At 40.9% G+C, this 20,358-nt stretch overlaps 1 protein-coding gene across 1 annotated transcript in view; it reads right to left on the reverse strand.

The window, feature by feature from the left end:
* Positions 1–20,358, reverse strand: part of LOC126161283 (ATP-binding cassette sub-family C member 4-like) — a 260,323-nt gene that overhangs the window by 104,706 nt on the left and 135,259 nt on the right. The window contains exon 6 of the mRNA XM_049917023.1: positions 93–249. Within this exon, the coding sequence (XP_049772980.1) occupies positions 93–249 (157 nt within the window). The remainder of the gene's footprint in view (positions 1–92; positions 250–20,358) is intronic.

Genomic DNA, 20,358 nt, shown 5'->3' on the forward strand with positions numbered 1-20,358 from the left:
ATTTTGCAGTCTCATTACAACAAAAATTTCAACACGCATATCTTCCGTGTAATTTACCAGTTAAGTATGACGATATTAAATTTTTCCATTACCTTCTAGCAAAATGTACCATCTTTTCAAATGGTTTCTCCCAGGCATACATCTTTATTACTTGGATTCCAGATATGATTTCATTCATGAGTCTTATCCTGTCATCACTTCTTATTGCTGTCTGCATTCTAAACTTTGTTGTCAAAGTACTCATATAACCTGTGATGAAATTTTTTTTTAAATACACAAATAGAAATATCATGGAAAATTCTGATAGTGTAAAAATTGTTATCATAAGGAAAAAATAAGGTCATACAGAAGATATACAACAATACTTCATTAAGGAACAGAAGAAAAAATTGAAAACATTATGAAACAAGGTTAATGTTACTCTTGACAATCAATTCCAGCTCTATTGCTGATAACAGAGGGCACATGAGGACACACACACACACACACACACACACACACACTCACACTCACTATTCACAGATTTCAAATAGGTATTTGATAACAAAATGGAAATTTTTTTTTTCCATTCTGCAGCTGTGTGCTGTCAACTACATTTATGAAGGGCTAATTCATTCTCTTTATGAGAATCATAATGGAGTGGACACCTCTGATGGGACTGAGTGAGGTGGTGCAGTGGTTAGCTCACAGGACTCTCATTCAGGAGGACAACAGTTGAAACCCACACCTGGTCATCCTGACTTAAGCGATTTAAGCAAATCACGGAAATCTTAAGACAAATGCCAGGATGGTTCCTTTGAAAGGTCATGGCTGATTTCTTTCCCCATCCTTCCTTAATCCAATGGGACCAATGGCCTTGCTGTTTGGTGCCTCCCCAAACAACTGTTCTAATGGCTCTGAGCACTATGGGACTTAACATCTGAGGTCATCAGTCCCCTAGAACTTACAACTACTTGAATGTAACTAACCTAAGGACACCACACACATCCATGCCTGAGGCAGGATTCAAACCTGCGACCGTAGCGGTCGCACAGTTCCAGACTGAAGAGCCTAGAACCCCTTGGCCACACCAGCCGGCCCCAAATCAACCAAGCACTAATAGAATATAGATGTTGCAATAATCAGGATGCATGTATGGCAAAGTTGCTCATAGTCATGACCAATATTTAATTTGCTTGTTAAAGAGGGAATGACGAAGCAAATAACTATATTTATATAAGAGTTTGTCATCACAAATAGAAAGTCAGCATGAAACTGTTCACTGGTAACATAGCAGTAACACCAAAATTGAACATCAGTTTAGTTGGAAACTTAATTAAATAGATCACATTGGCAAAGGGTACACGGGGAATGGGGGGAGGGGGGGGGTGTTAAAGCAGAGGAACTTGGTAATTGGGGGGGGGGGGGGAGGGAATGTGGTGTGGTGGTGGTGGTGGTGGTGGTGGTGGTGGGGGGGGGGGGGGAGGCTGTTTAAAGGCTGGTAAGAGGGCTGAAGGATGGAATGAATGGAAATAAGAGTGGGGGGAGGGGGGCAGAAATAAGCAGAACACAGTGACTAGCAGAGATAAAGGAAGAAAAGGTAAGAAAAGACAAGAAAATATGCTGCAGGAAGGCTTTCCATCTACATAATTCAGAAATAATACTGAGGGACAGGTTGTGAAGCACTCATTGAAACCATGTACATTACATTGAATGGAACATTCTTAAATTTGGAATGTCATGGATACAATTGAGGCGTGGTGAATCATCCAAAAGATAAGTGTATTCTGGTCATATGTATATAGATTGTTTTGCCCTAAAGGCAAAAGGGCAGATGTGTTAGTAAATGACATGGTTCCTGAAACTTCATGGCAGATTAAAACTGTATGCCAGACCGAGACTCTAATTCGGGACCTCTCCCTTTCGCGGGCAAGTGCTCTACTAACTGAGCTACCCAAGCACGACTCACGCCCTGTCCTCACAGCTTTACTTCTGCCAGTACCTCGTCTCCTACCTTCCAATCTTTACAGAGACTGGTTCCTGTTACAGGTAGCCCATCCTTCAGCAGGGTGCAAAATGGCACTAACGGAGTCTTAACAGGACATAGTGAGCAGACTAATTGGGCAGGTCTTTCACTTGTGTCTTCTATGGGGTATAGAACTGAAAACCGAGGAATTGTTAGAAAACTACCAGCTTAGCTTCAGAACAGGCAAAAGCACACAAGAGGCAGTTCAGATGCACTTCATAATGAAAACAAGACTTAAGAAAAAGCAAGACTTTTCATAGGATTTGCCAGCTACAAAAAGCATTCAACTACTAAAAATTTGTGATTGATAGCTTTAATGATTAAAGGGACCAAACTACAAGGTGATCAGTCCTTCCTACCTGGAAGAGTCAAAGTCAACAAAACCACATACCAAAGAAAAGCCTAGTGCACAAAACAAAAGGGAATAAAACCCCCAAGGTCTACCAAAGCCCACTAAATCCTAGAAAAGGGAACAGGGAAAAGGAAAAGGGTGAAAATGATGAAAGGCAGGTGAGGTACCCCATCCAGGAAACAGCAGGAGGCCCCCAAAGGCAGAAAGTGCAATGGGGGACATATCCCTACCATTTACCAGAGGCACCCCATCCACCAATACCCAGAAAGACTAGTGACAAAGGCAGGATGATACAAGCAAATGAAAACAGAGGCAGAAAACCAAGTCAAACTGAACAAGTGAGAAAGGGCAAGATGAGCAGAAGAGTTAGTATGGCAAGAGCTGTGGTGGACCACCATGCCCCGACAGTCGCTGCCCATTTGGGGCAGAGGGGGTAACAAGATCTCCTGCAAACCCTTCAATGGACCGACAAAACACTCATGAGTCAAGGAACAGAAGGGTACCTGCCTGAGCCTCCTCCACTTGTTTCCAGTGGAGGAAAGTAGGGTGATAGTGGGAAGAGCTTGTGACTTCTGCAAAATGGCAATCCAGGGTGTTTGAGATAGCAATGGGGTTCACGAGGACATCGTATGCTACTATCAGGCTGGAAATTGGGGAATGGAGCCATCGCAGGTTGGCCCACATGACAGAGGGAGGGGTGGAACTGTTGAAAGGACTAGTGAATGGAATCTGGCTAGCTTTTTTGCTGTCTCTAAGAAAGTGAGGACACATTGCACACATCTGTTTACAATGAATGCAGTTCACCATTGTAGGATGATGGTTAAAAATGAGGGGAGCACGTCTCCGTGCAGAACTGCATTGCGGCATGCTTCAGTCCACCAATGGACTTGGAGACGACATGGCAAAGAGGAGGTGTGAGGAATGGAACATTCTGCAGCATTAAGTATAACATTTGAGAGGTATTCCACCTGGTCATCACAACTAGAAAAACTATTTTTCTTTAGAAGGTCAGCAGGGAAGAGTAAAGCTGCCAATTAGCCTTACTAAGCTGCCATTTGGATGTGCATGCAGATGGGGTAGGAGTTAGCAAACAGATAGTGCATGGGGAAATGGTTGCTCGAGAAGGCGTCAGAGAGAATGGATCACTCTAGACGATGGGCAAGCTGGGCAGTGCAGAAGGATAGATCCAAATGGGAATACGTGTGCGAGGAGCTGGAAACGAAAGTGGGTGCTCCAGTGTCGAGGCAGAAGAGGTTAAGTTGATTAAGAAGGTCAGCCAAGAGGGCACCACTCTGACAGGTCTTGGGAGAACCCCAAAGCAGATGATGTGCATTAAAGTCACCGAGTAGCAAAAATGGGGGAGAGAGCTGCCCAATAAGCTGAAGGAAGTCTGCCCTGGCGACATAATGATGGAGGGACATAAATGGTACAGAGGGAAAGGGTCAGGTGGGGAATGAAAAGGCAAATTGCAACAGCTTGAAATCAGGGAGATGGGATGGCTATGAATGTCATCCCATACTAGCTGTGCGATACCCCCAACGAGATGGAATGCCAACCTCAGGGGGAAGGTCAAAACAAATGTGTACGGAATGTGAAAGCTCAATGCAGTCGTGAGAGCGCAGTTTCATTTCCTGAAGGCAGAGTACCAGAGGATGCTGCGATGCTAAAAGTAGCCATAAATTCTCTTCGCAGGACCGAAGGCCGCGAACGTTCCATTGGAGGAGAGTCACGATAAAGAGATGTCAGGGTGTCACCTCGTCAGCTACCGAGTGACGGCCGGTGAAGAGTCGCTACTACAGGCCACAGGACCACGAGGCTCCTGCTCCATGGGGTCCACAGAAGCATCGGCTTGCTTGTGCAGTCACTATGTGGAGTCCAGTGCTGAAAAAACTGGTTGGTGATGCATACCAGCGACACTGAAGCCAGGCGGGCTAAGGTATCACGTGGCGACACCGTTTAAGAGGATTTTTGAGTTGGTGAAGGAGCAGACCGTTTACCTTTGGTGGACTTATTTAAATCTTTCTGGTTAGAGGAATACTCGGGTGTTACTTGGCTGGAGGGATGGAGGAAGTGTTCACGAGAGTACTACTACTGTCCTTTCCTGCCTACTGGTTGTGTAGCTGGTGGCTTCGCCCCTTGAGGCGAGAATTTGACAGCTTCTTGCACAGCTGGACGGGTGGATGCCAATGTTACATTGACAGTGGGTGATTTTACAACCTTAGAGCTGAACTGGAGGTCACATCTGTGTGGCCATGTGCTTCTTTAAGCGAGGGGTAAAAAGAACTGAACTATAGGTGCCAGACGGGAGAATGCAGGGTTTGCGACTAGCCAGTAACTTGCGAGCTACTGGGTAAGGCACTTTTTCCTTTACCTAGATCTCTTTGACAGCCCACTCATCAAGGTACACACGACAATCCTGAGAGGCTGCGGCATGGCCGCCATTGCAGTTGATACAGCAGGGAGGAGGTGGTGGACAATCTCCCTCGTGCGCGTCCCTACCACAGGTGACACATTTGGCTGGGTGTCGACAACATGTTCTAGTGTGGTTGAAATGATCACACTGGTAGCAGCGCAACAGGTTCAGAATGTATGGGCGGGCTGTGATAATTTCACAGCCTGCTTTGAGCTTGGGTGGAAGCACCACTCTATCAAAGGTGAGAAAAAGGGTGCAGGTGGGCACTAAGGAGCAATCTACTTTCTTTACTACACGATGGATGGCAATGACAACCCGGTCAGAGAGTCAAGTTTGGATTTCGGCTTTGGTTAGACCATTGGGCAGCCTGGTGAAAAATTACACCACTGGAAGAATTCAAAGATCTATAGGCCTCCACACAAACATGGTACCCGTGGTGAAGCAAGGCAGCAAGCAGTAATTGTGCTTGAGAATAAGAAGTAGACTCCAAAAGCGAAGTGCCATTCTGTAAACGAGAGCAGCTTTCACAGGGCTGGCAACTGCATCAACACCATTCTGAATAATTAACAGATTGACTGTGGTGAAGGACTGACTGTCCTCAGTATGAGATACTACGAGGAACCATGGTGCAGCGGGAAGGGTCTTAGAATCATTAGCCTCATGATGTTTACATTTCATAGATGAAGATTGGGAAGCTTATTGACTGCTTCCAACTGGGGGCCCCCTTCACAATGGGGTGCACCCATCTTAGGTGACTGTCACCTCAGGTCACACCTCCCGAACACCTGACAGATGTACCAATCAACAGTTTGGGAGAGTTGCAGCTCAGGCAATTACCCCTCCCTGGGCCTGCCTGTACCAGGGGCTACATGCAAACTATCTGTCGACCTGGGGGCAGGGAATTACACATTACCTAGTCACCAACAGTGACAGACAATGCAGAACATTCCCAATAACATCCCAGACATGATCCCCAAGTGAGGGGAAAAAGAATAGCAAGAGGATGGACATGCAGCACAGCAAAGGCGGGGGTGGGTGCTGTGGTAGCCGAGCATGAACCCACCAAAGAGTGGCGAGCCCCTTGGGGCAGAAGCTGGTAGACTGGCTGTGGTTAAATGAATACATCTTGTCAAAGAGCTTGTAGAGTGCAGTATTCTGAATCTCTCTCTTTCAGAAAGATGGGAATTTTAAGATTCAAGCTATTTTTCTGCCACTTATGATCAGTACAGCACTGCAGTGATTATCACATACACTTTTTGTAAACAATGTTTTAGATGCTCTTGCTGAATTCTTGTGCCTGTACTTTAAGTACCAGATTTCGCAATATAGTGATAAGACATACTGAGTTAACAGAATCGAGCACAATATGGAGAAAAGAGAGACTGTTGGAGAGGATGATTGTTATGTCTAAGAAACTAGGGGTAGTTCTAAGAGGGACAATTCATGGAAATTGATGAGTATGTAACACTAATTCATTGTAATTTTAAATAGGTCAAATAGAACTACTACGCCCGTGTGGAGTTTGCTGGTCTCCCATCGGGCGCCTCCCCAGGTGGCGGATAGGGGAATGCTCACCAGATATGGTGGGTACTGGGGAAATAAAATACCTGGGGTGGACCAAAACTAGCAACTGCTGCCTTGTAGTATGATATTGGCTTATCAAAGGCTAAAGGAAGAAAACCTTGAGTAAAAATTACCTGGTCCTCCGGGTTGGGGGTTGTGCAGTGGGCCAGCCCCTCACTCACATAAAAACATAAAAATGCTAAAAAACCTAATAATATGCCTCGGAAAAATTGGAACTTTGGACGACGAACTGGCGATGAGAAACGGAAAATTATGTTTGGATGCTGGAATGTGCAAGGTGTTTCCACTAAAATAAATTTACTACCTGCAGAACTTGACATGTTCAACATGGATGTTGTCGTACTCTCTGAAACAAAGAAGAAAGGCCAAGGAGAAGAAGAAGAACTGGATAATTATGTACATATCTGGAGTGGGGTATCAAAAGCAGTAAGAGCGAAAGCAGGAGTCTCCATTATGATAAAGAAATCATGGAAAGAAAGAATCACAAATTGGACATTCATCAATCAACGTATTATAACTGTTGAAATGACATTATTTGCTATGGAAGTTGTGATTATTGGCGTATATGCACCCACAAACGACACAAAAGATAAGGTGAAAGATAAATTTTGGGACACCCTCAGGGAGACTATTGAAAAAATCCCAAGAAGAAAGGAACTGATTATCATGGGAGATCTGAATGGAAGGGTAGGAATTAGAGAATCTTGTAGAATAGTAGGAAAACATGGAGAGGACGAATATAATGACAATGGGGAACGATTGGTTGCAATTTGTGAACAATTTGATCTAAAAATTACCAACACATTTTTCAAACATAAGGACATTCATAAATATACTTGGCAACAGAACACCAAAGAACTTCGTTCTATAATAGATTATATTATCATTAGGCAAACAAGTAGTTTCAAAGCAGTAGACGTCAGATCTTACAGGGGAGCCCAGTGTGGATCAGACCACTATCTAATTAAAATGCAGTCTTTCTGGCCATGGAAGAATGCAAGGAGTAATACAAGTAACATAAATAAAACAAACCAGATTGAGAAAGATGAAAATTTACCTTTTAATATTGACAGCCTACAAGATGAAAGTATCAGAACACTCTTTGCGGCCAGGATGGAAAGGAAACTGGTTGAATCATTTGAAGGAAGTACAGAGGAAATATATGACTATATAAAAGCTAATGTGAAAATCATAGCAACGGAGGTGTTGGGTAAAAAAGATAGCAACCACAACCGTGCAGCAGAGTGGTGGTCAGAGGAACTAGAGGTCCTCATTAGAGAAAAACGAAATGCGTTCCTTCAGTGGTTGAATGATAAATCAGAAGAAACAAGATCAATATACAAGGAAAAGAAGAATGAAGTGATGAAAAAAAATAAGGATGGCAAAAAATGAAGCATGGGAAAGAACATGTGCCAAGGTGAATAGCAAATTAGGATTTGGGAGAGCAAAAGAAGCGTGGTCAGTATTGAAAGGGCTTCGACAGGATACAAAAAGCAAAACTAATCTCCAACTGATAACACAAAAGGAATGGGAAGAGTATTTCCAAAAATTATTAAATGAGGACAGAGAAGAATATCTAGAAGGAGGAACAGGGGAAGATAAAGGACATGAAGATGATGAGATCCAGATTTTAGAAAGTGAAGTACTTCAGGCGTTGAGAACAAGAAAGAATGGTAAATCACCGGGACCAGGCAATATCAATCTGGAGTGTCTGAAATATGGTGGTGACAAAATTGTGAAACTGATAACACAGCTCTTCAACAAAATGATACATGGAGATTCAATACCCAACGAGATGAAGCTAGGTTACGTTAATACAATATTTAAGAAAGGGGATCGCAAAATTTGTTCAAACTATCGAGGAATTTGTGTTACAAACACATTAATGAGAATTTTTGCGAAAGTAATTAAAAACAAACTGGAAAAAAAATTTTAGAACCCAAGAAGAACAATGTGGATTCACGGCTGGGAGATCATGTGTAGACCATATTTTCACATTACGACAGATTTTGGAGAAACATAGGGAAAAATCAAAAAATATAGGATTAATTTTCATAGATCTAGAAAAAGCATATGATACTGTTCCAAGAAAATTACTTTGGAGAGCACTACATATGGCAAACATAAACCCTCCCTTGATTAAAATAATACAACAGATGTGTAAAGATAACATTTGCCAAGTGAAAGTTGGTAATAAACTTTCACAGAAATTTAGAACAAGCAAAGGCCTTTTACAAGGCTGTCCCATGTCACCATCATTATTTAAAATCTATATAGATATTAGCCTTAGAACATGGTCTCGTAAATGTAATAGTATGGGATTAGAAATAAGAGATGGAGTTTACCTACATCATTTATTATTTGCTGATGATCAAGTAGTCGTAGCACAAGATGGAGAGGATGCTAACTATATGTGCAATCAACTAGCAGTAGCATACAAAACTTGGGGTTTGAAGATTAATTACCAAAAAACAGAATACTTGACTAATGATTCAGATGAGCTATACATTGAAGGAAAGAAAATAAAAAAGATAAACGCTTTCTGTTATTTAGGATCCATTTTAGAAATCGAGGGAAAATCAGAGTCAGAAATCAATAAAAGAATTAGTAGCGGACGGAGGGTCATTGGGATGCTTAACTCAGTCTTATGGAGCAGGAATGTAATGAGCAGAACTAAAAAATTAATCTACAAATCCATATTAGAGAGTGTGGTTCTGTATGGAACGGAGACCTGGACAATTAACATGAAGCACATTAAAAAATTACAAGCTCTAGAGATGGACTTTTGGAGAAGATCGGCAAGAATCTCCAGGAAAGAAAAGATAAGGAACACCGAAGTAATAAGGAGAATGGAAATAAAAGAAAGAATATATGACGTAATGGATAGGAAGAAATTACAGTGGTACGGGCATATACGACGAATGGAGAAAACCAGAATACCAAAATTGATACTGGAGTGGGAACAGGGTGTCTATGTGGACAAGAAAAAAAAATTCCCGGATTTTTCCCGGATTTCCCGGTTAAAAACACAATTTCTCCCGGATGAAATTACGTATAAAGCGGGTGAAAATACATCCGTGTTAAGTAACAGTATACTTTCCCTCGGAGCTGTAAAACCTATCAGTCCTTTGAATCTTAAAGGTCTTATACCGGCGGAGGACGTCCCAGCACTTTAGGAAACGAAATCCAGGAAAACAATGCGTTTGCAAAGTTGTTTGATGCGAGACAATATGCACAGAGTTTATTTTCGTATTGCTAAAGTATATACACAAATTCCACAAATTACAGCACGGTAGCTTCCGAAATGCTAAAATAGAGATTGCGTTGAGCGATGCACTTTTGTCAGCCAGTCATAACTCATGTCACGTGACCTCGCTAGCGAATGACGGCAGTTATTCAGAGCACGAGGCCTACGAGAAAGACAGGCCGCGGCGCGTACGTTACGAAGGTAGGCCGAGCTCGCTCAATTCAGCAAAGTGCGTTTCTACACCGGTTAATTCGTAAGCAGATGTGTATGTACGAACGAGAATTGCATCCTCTATTGGCATCCACTGTTATTAGTCCTATAATGATAGGAAGTCCGTAGGCCTACTAACAGGCTCTAATTTGGCAATTAAAATCGTGCCAAAATGATTATCAGTTGCTTAGAAAAGTCGAAGTGTTCTGGCATGAAGGGACTTGTGACATTGCTCAGTAACACATTATGCACATTTTTTTGAAGGTCAATGGAACTTTTTGCCATCGATTGCATAATTTTTTATCTATGAAAGTACAACATTAAATATGAAAACTAACTTGAAGCTCGGTCTTCTTTTAGCGTGTGTTACACGTTAAGTCATATCAAATACAAATGTGCCGGTAAAATTTTAAATAGTGGCATAAATGACTTATCTTCTGGGCCCGACATTTTTCAAATGGCTGATCCTCAAAGTGTTACATTTTGAATGAGAGTTATAACGCCCTGTGATTTAAGAAATGCACTGCACATTCTCACACGTAACAGAAATCATCTTGCGTGGAAATTTACTTCGAAAGTAACGCATCTCAAGCCACTATTCGTAATATTTTCTGGTGATCTGTTAGAAATGTAAACAATTGTGACGTCACACACATCGAATGCATATTAGTTGTTACGGACGTACTGCATAATCTTCGACCTAAATCCTTTGACACTATATACCCATTTTCTACGCAACTAAACTTTTATTTTGGTGTTATTCTCTGATTTGTGTTTCATTGCTGCAATATTATTTATCAGTAGTGGACTAAAGTTCTTTGTCAGCGTATCAGATCTTACACGTCACACCTACAAAACTTTAACTGCAATCTAAAAAAACGAAAAATCCCGGAATTCTAGAAAATTCCCGAGTTTTTCCCGGATTTGTCCCGGATGAAAAAATTCCCAGGTTTTTCCCGGAATTCCCGGATGTCCCGGGCCGTATACACCCTGGGGAACCAGAGGGGAGAAGAAGAAGAGGAAGACCTATGACAACCTGGCTCCAAAATGTACAGCACACAATGAGGAGAATGGGCGCAGAGGAAGAGGACACACAAGATCGAAACACCTGGAGAAATATTTTGAGATTATAGTTTAAGAACGTTTATTGTTTGTATTGTAATTTCCAAGTAAATTATTATGTTGGAGATAAGCCTCTGTAATGAGGAAAAGCTCAAAATAATAATAATAATAATAAAAAGAACTACTACGATGTGGACATTGTACAACTGTCGGAAACCGCCTCATAGAATCCCAAAACCCCATCACTATGATGCAGTTGAGCACTGCTGCCAAATAGATTAGTGAACATCATAGACTGCATGTGTTTTATGGGCTAGAACTAGCTTTGGCTAAAGACTCAGTGAGATTAGAAGTTTTGCACGAAGCAGTCAGTGGACTATGGATAGTGGACTCAATCATGACTGGTGCAGACAAAAGCAATCATTGGAATCAAAGTATAGTGACTTATACCAGCTATCCTAGTGTGTTTCCATTGGACTTGCACCTAGTTTTCAGAACTAGGCAGTGACTAGAACTACACGAACATTTCTAATTGTATCCAACTGTCTGTCCTAGCTGGATTTCACTGGAATGGTACCAAACTAAATTCAAGGACAGAATTTCTCCTAAGGTGGAAGATATGTTGCGATATAGACAGAGCAGTGTGACAGAGGAAATTCTGGATTCAATTGGTGACTCGAATGCATGTGACTGACAACACAGGCTACCTGCAAAGTCCTGAACACATTATGTCAACATGTGGCTAGATGCTCTAAACCATTCATCAAAGCAGCATTGCACCAACCGGGATTCCACATCACCACCAGGCCCAGGATGATTGATTGTGCCAGTCAAGCCACTATATAACAGGATGGCTGCTGTGTTGCTGGACCCTCCTTTTGCCACCCCACGTCACACCAGTCTCCACCTAAACTATGTCTGCATTAAGTACAGCTGCTGAGTCTGCAGGAGTGCTGTGCTACCCTCAGCTACTTGTCACTGTCAGTCAGCTCATTGACTCCTAGCCACATCTACAGCCTTCAGGTAGTGCCCACTGCCTCTACTGGACCAATGCAAGAACGAGCATGAACCCCCGGCTGCACCTCTGGATGAGAGTGCACAGCTTTACTCGCACCTACATTAAAGAATTTTCCTGAATGCCATCAGTCTCCCTGCAACTACTGTCACTTTCAACATTCATGTAATCCCTTGCCAACCCACTGTATCCACAATGTCCATTTGGGAGGACTAACCACCACCCTGACAAACCGAAAGAACAGCTCTTCCACCACACATGATACATTTCAACAAATCGTACGCCTCTACAAGAGACTGGGGACCCCAAATAAACAAGCTGAAGGAATTCTGTTGCACTGGAAGCAAAATAAAATGACATGAAGTGAGAGCAGATTGGCATGGGTAAAGAACATATTCCTTGAAGTAGTCTGCTGGTGATATCATCAACCTTATTTTATGGCAGAAATTTCTGATGTAGTTTTGGAGCACAGTACTGTATATCACAGCAAGTACATCACAAACTGTGGGAACACCTGAAATGGTGAAAAAGTATTTGAGATGCGTGCTATAGAAAGATGTTGAAAATTAGGTGGACTAATAAGGAATGAGGTTCTCTGCAGAATCAGCAAGTGGAGGAACATTTGAAAAACACAGGCAAGAAAAAGGGACAGGGTGATGTGACATGTAGTAAGATATGAACATTTTGTATGTGATAAATTTTACAGATCAATTCTGCAATAAATCTGGGCTAATGCAGAAACATCACCATAAGCTGCCAGTAATTAACATGAGCATTCCTATTGCTCACAATTTTACATGGTACACAAATTAATATTTCTCAAAAAATTCGTATATCATTTATTTGAAACTGTATATTAGTAGTGAAGAGAGAGAGAGATTTATTTTACTTTTTTTACATTGCAATTTTGTTTTATACAATTTGTTAAATATGCAATAAGTAATATGCAAATCTGAAAGCTGAAGATATTCAATTACAAAATATTCCAGGCCATAATTTATTGAACAGAATTTGTATATATTTGTTACCTGATTGAATTAAGAATTATTTTCTGCAGGAAATATGTTAAAAGAAAACTCATAAAAGTTGTGAAGTAAACAAAATTGCAAACCCTAAAATTTTCTATTTATATTTTAAAACTTATTAAAACAAATTCAACTTTTTTGCAGCATTAGAACTGTTGTTAGCAAATGTCTACAATTTTGCCACAACAGAGGTCTCCATTATAAAACTAATGTAATTAAAAAACTGTAATCTCTGAGAAATATCTGGAGCATAGCTACAGGTTATAAATGGCACATTAACTGTGAATATTTTTGTAACATAGTTTCAAGGTAGGTAAGAAGTATGTCACTTGTATCATTTACTTAGAACTGTGCTAGTTTTCTGATATATATTTTCTGTGGAGAAAATGGAAGAAAATGAAGGCCAATTAATTGGAAACTAGAATTTTAATTAACACTTAACTATTTTGTAACCACTGGACATCAAGGATATTTTAGTATCTACAAATGAACTTCAATCCACAAACACTGAAGATACGTAATAAAACCAAATAATATTTATAGCTCTACTTTCTCTGACAAATGATCATGTGCTCAGATAGCTGTAATGCTGAACACCACTAATAAAATAATTACATGCATTATTAAATTGCATGAAGTTCTTTGATGGTACTAAAAAGTAAACATTACAATACACAATCAGCACTCAAAAAGATTCTGTAGTTGAGGTGTTATGTTGTCAGTACTGTTTGCAAGCAGTTACAACAGAGCAATGCCTGTAATTCTCTCTCCATCAAGAGCTTCACATTGCTGAGGTTACACATTTAGTTAACAAACAAGGTCATACAATAACAATGTAAGTATATATTAATTCAGCTCCAAAATATTTTATGATTTACTTTGGTGGTACAGTACACCTTGACTATTGTTACTCAGGCATTCGGACTGTGTGTATTTGCAGAGACAACCAGAAGGGTGCCAAGAGAGACAAAATACTCAGCTAATGTGAGACAAGCTGTTTTGCATGTCCTGAATAAGGTAAAGTCCCAGTCTAGCATGGTTGACACTAAGGCACATCATAGCAACTTCTAAGAGTATGGCATCAGAGGCAAAAAAACAGGAGGGAACATAAGCCAGTAACCCAATGTCAGGTGCTCCTTGAAAAACAAGTAATAGGGGGGACAGAATGATTCATAAGCAGTTAACTGCAGATTCAAGAAAATCGGCTTGGCAAATTTTGGATGGTCTGGAGCACCAGGAACTGAAACCACATGTCCCAACTGTAAAATGTCACCTAGTAGCAAACGATTTACATTGTAGACTACCTCCGTGTAAAACAATCATACTCAAAAAATAGGGAAGCCAGGATAGAGTTTGCAAAGAAACATCGAACAGATTGGTCTGAGGTTTTATGGAGTGATTAAAATAAATTTAGTGTGTTTTCTTCTGATGGTGTCCAGTATACACATCAATCCAAAACCAAAGAGTCGACAAAAAGTACTAGGTACTGACCATTAAGCACAGCGGTGGCAGCATTATGATGTGGCGATGCTGTTTCTATATCTAGAGTTAGTCCGGTATTGCAAAGGGAAGGCAAAACTGATTGTTTCCTGTAAAGTGGCATTTAAGGAAAGGATATTGTTCCACAAGGGAGAAAGAATATGCTACATAAATGGATATTGAAAACAGCACAATGATTCAAAACACATCTCCAGCCATTTAAAAAACAAAAACTACTTTTCAGATAGAAATCTGAATTTTTGGTGTGGCCAATCCAGAGCTTGTATCTAAATCAACTGAACACCTCTGGGAGGCACTGGACCAACATGTTCATAGTAGAAGTTTATCAAATAAGAATCAATTTGCTGCCCCTTTATTGGATGAATGGTCAAAACTTCCACTTAACCTATTACAAAAAGCCAAATACATGTGTAGCTGTGATCAAAGCTCATGTGTATGCAACAAAGTACCGATTTGTTCTTTAGATTCCAAAATAGTTTTGTTTCATTCCTGCATACTTGGACCTAAAATTTACTTTTGAGCCAGAAGAATTGTTGTTTCTATTTTGATGTAAGATAATTTTGTTCAAACTAATTGCAGTTTTGTACTCATTAGTGTGTGACAATTTTCAATTATCTGTTGGCAGTCTTTTTACTACACTGATCTTTATGTAATTTTAACTAATGCTTTCCACAAAATACTTTTGAGTGCTACTGTATGTAGTTTATTTGTAAAGTGAGAAGTTACAACCTGAGAACTTCATGAGAGCTGGGAAAGATTCTACATCTACATCCATACTCTGCAAGCCACCTGACGGTGTGTGGCGGAGGGTACCTAGAGTACCTCTATCGGTTCTCCCTTCTATTCCAGTCTCGTATTGTTCGTGGAAAGAAGGATTGTCGGTATGCTTCTGTGTGGGCTCTAATCTCTCTGATTTTATCCTCATGGTCTCTTCGCAAGGTATATGTAGGAGGGAGCAATACACTGCTTGACTCTTTGGTGAAGGTACGTTCTCGAAACTTTAACAAAAGCCCGTACCGAGCTACTGAGCGTCTCTCCTGCCGAGTCTTCCACTGGAGTTTATCTGTCATCTCCGTAACGCTTTCGCGATTACTAAATGATCCTGTAACGAAGCGCGCTGCTCTCCGTTGGATCTTTTCTATCTCTTCTATCAACCCTATCTGGTACGGATCCCACACTGCTGAGCAGTATTCAAGCAGTGGGCGAACAAGCGTACTGTAACCTACTTCCTTTGTTTTCGGATTGCATTTCCTTAGGATTCTTCCAATGAATCTCAGTCTGGCATCTGCTTTACCGATGATCAACTTTATATGATCATTCCATTTTAAATCACTCCTAATGCGTACTCCCAGATGATTTATGGTATTAACTGCTTCCAGTTGCTGACCTGCTATTTTGTAGCTAAATGATAAGGGATCTATCTTTATGTATTCGCAGCACATTACACTTGTCTACATTAAGATTCAATTGCCATTCCCTGCACCATGCGTCAATTCGCTGCAGATCCTCCTGCATTTCAGTACAATTTTCCGTTGTTACAACCTCTCCGATACACCACAGCATCATCTGCAAAAAGCCTCAGTGAACTTCCGGTATCATCCACAAGGTCATTTATGTATATTGTGAATAGCAACGGTCCTATGACACTTCCCTTCTGTGTAGAACATTCATTTTCAGTACAATAAGAGGTAGCTATGACCATGGTGCTAAATATAATTTGGTAGTTGTAGTCCTGTGTGATGTGATGTGATAGGGACACTTCTTTGTGGCTGGTTAACAGGTGTGTGGCATGTTTCGTTGTATGGGGAGAAAGTATATGGCATTTGGTTGTGGACACCATGGGGCAGGCAGCTTTTGTACGAACAGGGGTACTTCAGTAGGTATCAACATAATGGAAATAGACATTGAGAAAGGTTTCTCACTGAGCCAAAGAATGCCAGTGAAATAAATAGGGAAGAATGTGATGAGGTTCAGTAGAAAGAGGAAAATGAATACGTATCACAAATGTGTGTGAGAGTCTGAACCATGAGTAGTTTAGGGTTGGAAATGCTAAAAAGTATTCCTCTAGGTGGCTAAAGTAAGAAGGCATGGGGGAAGTGCCATTGAAGGGCCTGTGGCAGTGCGCCAGATGTCGGTGTCATCTTAAGCTTTTGTATGAAGTTAATCAGCATTATTGTCCTGATATACATGACTCATTTAGGATGAGGATAATGGATACAGTGAGACAAAAGATTCAACACCATTTATTCAATGTGAAATGAGAGTTTTTTAATCTTATTATAAGAGGTGTATACAATGATATTTTGCCTACAACATAGATAGTGATCAGCTGACAATAATGGGGAAAACCATTGAGAATCTGATTAAATAATGAAAATGTTAAATGTTTCAGTGTTCCCTTGAAGAGGGGTACAGTGAGATGTGACAACACACATTATCGAACATTTAACAATCAAGGTTGACAGCAAGATAAAAACCTTTACTGGCTTTTTTCTTCGTGAGTCCTTGTCTTCGAAACAAAAATTATTAATATCTGATTTGGAAACAATTATATCATCTGGCCCCCCCCATGAACCATGGACCTTGCCGTTGGTGGGGAGGCTTGCGTGCCTCAGCGATACAGATGGCCGTACCGTAGGTGCAACCACAACGGAGGGGTATCTGTTGAGAGGCCAGACAAACATGTGGTTCCTGAAGAGGGGCAGCAGCCTTTTCAGTAGTTGCAGGGGCAACAGTCTGGATGATTGACTGATCTGGCCTTGTAACATTAACCAAAACGGCCTTGCTGTGCTGGTACTGCGAACGGCTGAAAGCAAGGGGAAACTACAGCCGTAATTTTTCCCGAGGACATGCAGCTCTACTGTATGATTAAATGATGATGGCGTCCTCTTGGGTAAAATATTCCGGAGGTAAAATAGTCCCCCATTCGGATCTCCGGGCGGGGACTACTCAAGAGGACGTCGTTATCAGGAGAAAGAAAACTGGCGTTCTACGGATCGGAGCGTGGAATGTCACATCACTTAATCGGGCAGGTAGGTTAGAAAATTTAAAAAGGGAGATGGATAGGTTAAAGTTAGATATAGTGGGAATTAGTGAAGTTCGGTGGCAGGAGGAACAAGACTTTTGGTCAGGTGATTACAGGGTTATAAATACAAAATCAAATAGGGGTAATGCAGGAGTAGGTTTAATAATGAATAAAAAAATAGGAGTGCGGGTTAGCTACTACAAACAGCATAGTGAACGCATTATTGTGGCCAAGATAGACACAAAGCCCATGCCTACTACAGTAGTACAAGTTTATATGCCAACTAGCTCTGCAGATGATGAAGAAATAGATGAAATGTATGACGAGATAAAAGAAATTATTCAGGTAGTGAAGGGAGACGAAAATTTAATAGTGATGGGTGACTGGAATTCGTCAGTAGGAAAAGGGAGAGAAGGAAACATAGTAGGTGAATATGGATTGGGGGGAAGGAATGAAAGAGGAAGCCGCCTTGTAGAATTTTGCACAGAGCATAACTTAATCATAGCTAACACTTGGTTCAAGAATCATGAAAGGAGACTGTATACATGGAAGAAGCCTGGAGATACTGACAGGTTTCAGATAGATTATATAATGGTAAGACAGAGATTTAGGAACCAGGTTTTAAATTGTAAGACATTTCCTGGGGCAGATGTAGATTCTGACCACAATCTATTGGTTATGAACTGCAGATTGAAACTAAAGAAACTGCAAAAAGGTGGGAATTTAAGGAGATGGGACCTGGATAAACTGAAAGAACCAGAGGTTGTAGAGAGTTTCAGGGAGAGCATTAGGGAACAATTGACAGGAATGGGGGAAAGAAATACAGTAGAAGAAGAATGGGTAGCTCTGAGGGATGAAGTGGTGAAGGCAGCAGACGATCAAGTAGGTAAAAAGACGCGGGCTAATAGAAATCCTTGGGTAACAGAAGAAATATTGAATTTAATTGATGAAAGGAGAAAATATAAAAATGCAGTAAATGAAGCAGGCAAAAAGGAATACAAACGTCTCAAAAATGAAATCGACAGGAAGTGCAAAATGGCTAAGCAGGGATGGCTAGAGGACAAATGTAAGGATGTAGAGGCTTGTCTCACTAGGGGTAAGATAGATACTGCCTACAGGAAAATTAAAGAGACCTTTGGAGAGAAGAGAACCACTTGTATGAACATCAAGAGCTCAGATGGCAACCCAGTTCTAAGCAAAGAAGGGAAAGCAGAAAGGTGGAAGGAGTATATAGAGGGTTTATACAAGGGCGATGTACTTGAGGACAATATTATGGAAATGGAAGAGGATGTAGATGAAGATGAAATGGGAGATAAGATACTGCGTGAGGAGTTTGACAGAGCACTGAAAGACCTGAGTCAAAACAAGGCCCCGGGAGTAGACAACATTCCATTAGAACTACTGATGGCCTCAGGAGAGCCAGTCATGACAAAACTCTACCATCTGGTGAGCACGATGTATGAGACAGGCGAAATACCCTCAGACTTTAAGAAGAATATAATAATTCCAATCCCAAAGAAAGCAGGTGTTGACAGATGTGAAAATTACCGAACTATCAGTTTAATAAGTCACAGCTGCAAAATACTAACGCGAATTCTTTACAGATGAATGGAAAAACTGGTAGAAGCCGACCTCGGGGAAGATCAGTTTGGATTCCGTAGAAATGTTGGAACACGTGAGGCAATACTGACCTTACGACTTACCTTGGAAGAAAGATTAAGAAAAGGCAAACCTACGTTTCTAGCATTTGTAGACTTAGAGAAATCTTTTGACAATGTTGACTGGAATACTCTCTTTCAAATTCTGAAGGTGGCAGGGGTAAAATACAGGGAGCGAAAGGCTATTTACAATTTGTACAGAAACCAGATGGCAGTTATAAGAGTCGAGGGGCATGAAAGGGAAGCAGTGATTGGGAAAGGAGTGAGACAGGGTTGTAGCCTCTCCCCGATGTTATTCAATCTGTATATTGAGCAAGCAGTAAAGGAAACAAAAGAAAAATTCGGAGTAGGTATTAAAATTCATGGAGAAGAAGTAAAAACTTTGAGGTTCGCCGATGACATTGTAATTCTGTCAGAGACAGCAAAGGACTTGGAAGAGCAGTTGAACGGAATGGACAGTGTCTTGAAAGGAGGATATAAGATGAACATCAACAAAAGCAAAACGAGGATAATGGAATGTAGTCAAATTAAGTCGGGTGATGCTGAGGGAATTAGATTAGGAAATGAGACACTTAAAGTAGTAAAGGAGTTTTGCTATTTAGGGAGTAAAATAACCGATGATGGTCGAAGTAGAGAGGATATAAAATGTAGACTGGCAATGGCAAGGAAAGCGTTTCTTAAGAAGAGAAATTTGTTAACATCGAATATAGATTTAGGTGTCAGGAAGTCGTTTCTGAAAGTATTTGTATGGAGTGTAGCCATGTATGGAAGTGAGACATGGACGATAACTAGTTTGGACAAGAAGAGAATAGAAGCTTTCGAAATGTGGTGCTACAGAAGAATGCTGAAGATAAGGTGGGTAGATCACGTAACTAATGAGGAGGTATTGAATAGGATTGGGGAGAAGAGAAGTTTGTGGCACAACTTGACTAGAAGAAGGGATCGGTTGGTAGGACATGTTCTGAGGCATCGAGGGATCACAAATTTAGCATTAGAGGGCAGCGTGGAGGGTAAAAATCGTAGAGGGAGACCAAGAGATCAATACACTAAGCAGATTCAGAAGGATGTAGGTTGCAGTAGGTACTGGGAGATGAAGAAGCTTGCACAGGATAGAGTAGCATGGAGAGCTGCATCAAACCAGTCTCAGGACTGAAGACCACAACAACATATCATCTGGCACACTGGAGAAAAACTTTCCATAGCATTTCATACTTTTTCGAAGAAGGTTTATTCCATGCAGAAACATTTTGAACTCCTATGAT

The sequence above is a fragment of the Schistocerca cancellata genome, chromosome 2 (genome assembly GCF_023864275.1).
Source record: "Schistocerca cancellata isolate TAMUIC-IGC-003103 chromosome 2, iqSchCanc2.1, whole genome shotgun sequence".
Classification (NCBI taxonomy): domain Eukaryota; kingdom Metazoa; phylum Arthropoda; class Insecta; order Orthoptera; family Acrididae; genus Schistocerca; species Schistocerca cancellata.